The sequence below is a fragment of the Nicotiana tabacum genome, chromosome 17, assembly GCF_000715075.1.
Source record: "Nicotiana tabacum cultivar K326 chromosome 17, ASM71507v2, whole genome shotgun sequence".
In the NCBI taxonomy this organism is placed as follows: domain Eukaryota; kingdom Viridiplantae; phylum Streptophyta; class Magnoliopsida; order Solanales; family Solanaceae; genus Nicotiana; species Nicotiana tabacum.
Window position 1 is genome coordinate 30895277 of NC_134096.1, and position 6810 is coordinate 30902086.

Here is a 6810-nt window from a genome sequence, read left to right on the forward strand (position 1 = left end):
CAAGTTTACCAAATAATACTCCCTCCGTTTCAATTTATGTGAATCCATTTGACTGAGCACGAAATTTATAAAAAGAGAGAAGAATTTTAAACTTGTAGTATAAAATAAGGCACATATATTTTGTGATGATATAAATAATTGCATTAGAAAGCCAGTAAGCCTAGCCCAGTTCTCTATTTCCCAACCCAAGTCCAACTGTCCAACCCCTAAAGTCTATAAGCCCAAATCTTTGACTTTTGACTTGCAATCAGATATGTATACCAATTTTACAAAATAAATATTTTCATGTATTTGATATCTTCATTTATTTGGTTATGGAACTAAATAATATTTGAAAAGTTCCTCTTTTTATTTTTGTTTTAGATTCTTTGGTTCCTCTGTCCTTTGTTGCTCTACTGCGGATTCTCAGTTAGAACAAAAATTTGGCAAATTTGGTTTTCAAGGACGGAGCTTTTCAGGCTAAAGGAACTATTAGTGATTACCATAAATATAAGTACAGTACTAATATTTGGCATTTGAAGATAGATTCAGCGGAATAGATGAAAACATTATTCCTTCAAGTTCGTTGTTGACAAACTAATATCGTTACCTCATGGATTTGGGTTATCTCGATGAACTATTGTTAGAACTCCTCCGGCAAATAAAACTAACAGCAATTTTATCGAATCGTATCAAAACTGTATCGAACCAAACTAAAAAATATCGAATCGTACTGAACTACTTTGACACGGTATTTGATATACACAATTAATATACCGAATATTGAAGTATCGAACCGAAATTTTTAAATATCGTATCTAGTTATAGCACATCATTTCAAGTAATCTTAGCTGGATTTATCAAACATCTAAATCTTATCCACTTCAGCCAATATAAGATTGCCACTTCAGCAAACAAGTATCCAAGTGTATCTAAAACAGCCCATTCTGAGGCCACAAACTCCTTGCTTTGGGTAATGGGCCTATGTCACAGAAACTTGTTTCGAACCCCAATAGATTTATACAAACAATTTTGTCAAAAGGCAATTAAACTAAAAAAAAAGAAGAGAGAAAAAAGTTGAGTTGCTGCAAAAATGGCTGCCACCATCTTAACTTTTCTTCCACAGTTCAATGGACTCAAAACCAACACCTTCTCTACTTCCCCTATTCAGGGCTTGGTCAGTTCCTCCATTTATGTCTGTTTTACATTTACTTGGGTGTTATTTTTACTTTTTTTTTTCATCTTTCCCGTTTATAATTTTTGCTTACTTTGATACATTTGACTTGATTTCGAAGTAGCTGAAATTATTTTATGATTAACGTCTTGTATTTTGTTTTTCTTTTCTATGAGTAATATCAGATATCTTTAAAATAAAATTATTCACTATTTATGGATTTTACCATTTTCAAATTGTTAAGACATTGAAAACATATGAATTTATATAGTTGTAACAATCATCTTTCACTGGGTGCAGGTGGCCGTTCAACCCATGAGGAGTAGAGGGCAAGGTGCTCTGGGTGCTCGCTGTGATTTTATTGGCTCGCCCACAAATTTGGTAAATAACTATTGCAATTATATTGTGAGAGACTTTATAACTGAGATATAAAAAAGAAAACTCAAAAAGAATAAAGTAGTCGTATCAAAGAAACTCAAAAGTTTTGCGTTTGCAATTTCTTTTTTAAAAGAAAATGAAAACCTGACTATCCTGTGAAAATCATAGTGGTCTACTTTATAGCAAAATGATGAATAAGTTATCTTTTATCAGAATGGTGACTTCTTCCATAAAAGGGTCGACCCTCAAAATACATAGTGTGTGTATCCACAAATCCGTTGGGTCTTGCTTTGATATGTAAACATAATCAAAATACGTATACTAGTAGGTCAGCATGCATGAAATGACTCAGTTACGTTCCTTCCTCCATATTTTAGGTTTCAAGGGGCCAATGCATTTTAATCTCTTCCTCTACAGATCGAATGGTCTCTATTATGCATGTAGTTCTTCTGAGAAAAGCATATCGCATTAGCAATTTGACAAAACTTCTACTACATATTCCTATAATATTCTTCTAATGACATAAATTGACATTGCTTGTATTGAATTGAGCGCCTTCTCAGAAGAAACGCAAGTGAAAAATACAAAAACAAAATAGAGTAAATCATATATTTTCCTAAATAATAGTAGATAATAGCATAATTTAAACAAAAACCATCCGTAATATCAACTTATGTTGTTTATTCTTGAAATAGTACATGAAATCAATCTTTGAGAGAATTCACTGGATGAAGGTAAATTACCTCAAAAAAGGATCGGATGTGCAGTGTCACAGATCGAGTAAAAAGGAATGTGCCAACAATTAAAGGTTTTTTATTTATTAATAGATATAAGTTGGTGTTGGAAGTATTTTTTATTTTTCATTGTGGGATTGGTATGACGGGCCTTAGAACTTGAAGAACAGAAAGGAAAGAGCTGGAATTGGGAGTCCATGCAAATTCGTTTCTTCTTCAGTATTATTGTCCAAGTAGAATTGAGTTGAGCAATCAAAATAGGGTAGTGGTTAGAAAGAACTTAGTGCAAGATTTTTACCAAATAGAATTTATGGACTTCCGAATTTTTTTGAAATGACCATGGTTAAATGTAGTATATTTAGTTTTACTATTCTAATTTCACAACGGTGGGCTAAAGTCCTATATATGGGATAAAATCTTAAATATTACAATTTTTATCCAACATTTTTCTACTTTTAAATAATATTTTAGCTTAAAAGGCACAAAAATTGATCAACGTTGATTTATGTACATGCATATGTTTATTTATTACTATTCAATTTCATCGTCTCATGATTTTGATTGACTTTTTTGGAGTAAAATTGAAGGCAGATAAAAGTTCTAAGGAGATAAATTTAGTGATAAGAATTAAGTCGAATAGTATGTTATGTAAATTTAGTCTCATAAATAGTAAGTATTGACGTTCTTTATGGAGACATAAATGATGCAAGAAACCAAACCATGAGTTAATGCGAACGATTTTGTAACAAAGTGTTTGTATGTTGAACAGATAATGGTGACATCAACAAGCCTAATGCTCTTTGCTGGTAGATTTGGGTTGGCTCCATCAGCAAACAGGAAAGCTACAGCAGGGCTAAAGCTTGAGGTTAGGGACTCAGGTCTCCAGACTGGAGATCCTGCTGGATTTACACTCGCTGACACCTTGGCTTGTGGTGTTGTTGGTCACATTATTGGTGTTGGGGTTGTTCTTGGCCTCAAAAACATTGGTGCTATCTAAATAATCTCTTGTTTATAACAAAATATTTTCTTGTGTATTCCAGTTTCTAGCATTTATGTTGCTAACTCTCCTGTTTTTCTGTTGCTACCACAGAAGTTTTATGAAACAATTAGAGAAAAATTGAACAGACATAACCAATATTTATCGCGCGATGCGTTGGGTTGGAAAGTCACCCACTGTAATAATACATAAAAGATTACACAAATCAACATGAAAATTATTTAATCAAGTATACAACGATATATAGCAAGTTATCAATTTATATATCATATAAGAAAGAGTTCATATATCAAAACCCCTCTAATTCAGCGAAATACATACTAATCTATTGGGGGTTAATTTCTATATTCAGTGAAATGCATTATTCTCGTATTAAATCTGCCATGTGGTTGCACAGTGGAATTAATCTCCACTACCATAATTTTACCTCCTTGATTTTTAAAAGAAAAAGATCCTAATTATACAAAATATTACAAAACACTGTAAAACTAAAGATCGGCTCTAACTTTTTTTTTTCCCCAACTTCAGTTCTCATAAAAATCAAGACCGAAACCATTTTCTCTGTCACCTAACACTTCAAGGGGTATTTTAGTATGAGAACAATGGAGTTCAGGGGGAGTAATAGAAATCCTCAATAGTTTAGATGTGAAATTTATAAAAGGAGTATAATTTTTTAGGGAATTTTGATGTATTAACTCTAAAAGAAACCATATCATGTAAGTTAAGATCAAATATATACATAGACGTACATACATACAAACATGAATGATCTAAGGTTCATAAGAGGCTAATGCCTTCCAATTGGATTCAAACCCCGATTGGACTTTCATCTCCCTTAAATGTCCAAGGATATTTGGAGTGAACCTAGGATTGGGGAGAGTTTTGAGGCTACTTAACATACACTTGATATTCATATTGAATAAGACAATTGAACATTATATTTTATAAACTAAATGTCTTTATATAACACAAGCATCAAGTTGAATTGTGATACCAAAAGGTACGAGACACCAACAATGGAACAGTAATTGAAGAAGAAGAGAATTCAGAGAGGAGGGAAATTCAAAGGGAGAAGCTCATATCTTATTCCAAAAATATGTATGTAATATTGCTTTCTCCTATTTATATCGCTACAATTCAAAATAAAATATGACAAAAATACAAGAAAAAATGCCTAATTGGATCTAACTAACTTTAATTTCCTGCCAGACGCAGTTATAAGTATGAAAAATGCATTATTAGATAATATATATATATATAAAACTCAGCTCATCTAACCAGCTACATTCTCCATGTTACTAGTTGTAACAACTCGGCCGGTTGTTTTGTGTATTTGAGTCATGTCTCTCCATTTGATATTCCCCGTGTGCTTAATTGTTGTTTTGTGACTTGAGAGGACGGTTGGTTTGGTTTCGGGAAGGTTTTAGATTGCATTGGAACACTTAGTTCTATGATTGGAAGCTTAAGTTATAAGAGTTGACTAAAATTTGACTTTTGCGTTAACGACCTCGGATTCATATTTTGATGGTTTCAATAGGTTCGTATGGTGATTTTGGACTTAGGCGTATGCTCGAAATTGAATTCAGAGGTTCCAAGGATAATTTGGCTCTTTTTACCGAAAGTTAGCAATTTGAGGTTTAGAAATTTCATAAGTTTGACAATGGTTGACTTTGTAACTATCGAGGTCACACACTTATTCCGAGACTTGGAATAGGTCTATTTTATCATTTAGAACTTGTGTGCAAAGTTTGGTCTCATTCCGAGTTGGTTTGATAGGATTCAGACGCTTGGTTGTGAATATTAAAATTCTTGAGTTTCAAAGCTTGCATGTTGCGTTTTGGTGTTCGATTTATGTTTTTGTATGTTATTTTGATGTTCTGGGAGTGTGAAGGGGTTCGTATGAGGTTAATGTACTTGTGTGAACATTTGGTGTGGGGCCCGATGGGCTCGGGTGAGTTTCGAATTGATTTCGGAATGGTCTGGTGAAGCTTCAGAATTCTGATGGTGCTTGATGACGTCCAAATCCACTACTAAAAAGTAAATGAATACGGTCGCATGCAATATAATATACCCAACTATGAGTCGGGATCGATTCCCATAGAGAAATAGGCAATTAGGAGTGTAAGAGAATTATTACTTATTATGCTAAGCCAAACAGTTAGAATGGTTTTGAAAAAATATTTATAACTAATTGCGAAAATGTAAACTAACCTAGAAAGCAAGTAAAATGATCAATGGCTACAAACATGGATGCATTGGGAATTACACTCAAGTAACGATCCAATGTATTTCACGATTTTACAAATATGAGCGAGTTTATGTTAATTAGCCTCGGGTAATAATTCTTTATTAGCTTCTTCCGAAGACTAACAAGACTTCCTAATTGAATTATCCCTAAAATAATTATGAGATTAAGCACACCCGAATATGAATACAAGTAGTTTAATCCTATCCCTAGGTAGAATCTATAAAGTAAGGGTTAATGCCTCAAGTTGTTATTAATTAATCTTTCTCAACCCCAAATTATCTCTCCCAAAATTAATTCGAAGTAAATGGGCGAGTCCTAGGGTTAGCTAATCCCTTTGAAAATATTAAAGAATAAGAATAATTAAAGAAATAATAACTCACTTCAATATAAATAAAAATCGTTCAATACATAAGCACAACAAGATATTTAATCCACACTTTAAATATGAATATTCCCATAAACAAGATTCAAGTATTGGAAAAAATACTACACACTTAGGTATTCAATACAAAGCAAGGAAATGAATAATTGAGCATAAATGAGTAAGAACTTCTCAACCAAAAGTTTCAAATCTTCAAGACCCAAGTGTGTGTGCAAGAACCCTAGCTCCAAAACTTGTGTTCTCTAGTCAAGAGATGTCAAAAATATTCAGAGATTGGCCAAAGATCTGTTTTCAATAATATAGGTCGTGTATTTATGGGTTTGGAATGAAGAAAATATGAAATGACAAAATTTCCCATAACTGAAGCGCGACATTCGCAACTGCAAATATTAGTTCGTAATTGCGAACCCTGACATCACTGTTGAACAACGCATTTGCAATCTGTATGTTCACAATTGTGAACTAGGCACTGTGCACTTGGTTTTGCATTTGCGATGGTAGACTTTGCATTTGCGAAGGTTGACTGTCTGGTTTTACTTCGCATTTTCGGACCTTATTTCGCATTTGCAAAAATTGTTTGACTTAGTTGACTTCGCAAATGCAAGCTCCTGCTCGCATTTGCGACCCCTGAGGCCAATTTTCAGATTTCTGCTTTTGAGCCCCTTTTTTGACTTGTTTTTGCTTGGTTTCTTCCCGATCACTTATAAATCATATAAAAACTGTAAAGTAGAAGTAAACGACATTAAACACACTATTTTATCAATCGAACATATCAAAATTCTAAGATTAAAAACGATATAAGTTGGTAAATTACCAACTTATCAAACCCCCAAACTTAATCTATTGCTTGTCCTCAAGTAATTAAAGCACAAAATCTCCTTCTAAGTATTTAACTCAATAGTGCATCAATATCATACC

At 33.1% G+C, this 6810-nt stretch overlaps 1 protein-coding gene across 1 annotated transcript; it reads left to right on the forward strand.

Annotated features, from left to right (window-relative positions):
• The first annotated feature begins 950 nt into the window (after window positions 1–950).
• On the forward strand, window positions 951–3299 carry LOC107768914 (photosystem I reaction center subunit psaK, chloroplastic-like). Its single transcript, XM_016588083.2, has 3 exons — window positions 951–1156; window positions 1454–1534; window positions 3035–3299. The coding sequence occupies exons 1-3, from the start codon at window positions 1073–1075 to the stop codon at window positions 3260–3262; spliced, it is 393 nt and encodes a 130-aa protein (XP_016443569.1). The 5' UTR covers window positions 951–1072; the 3' UTR covers window positions 3263–3299.
• The last annotated feature ends 3511 nt before the right edge of the window (window positions 3300–6810 follow it).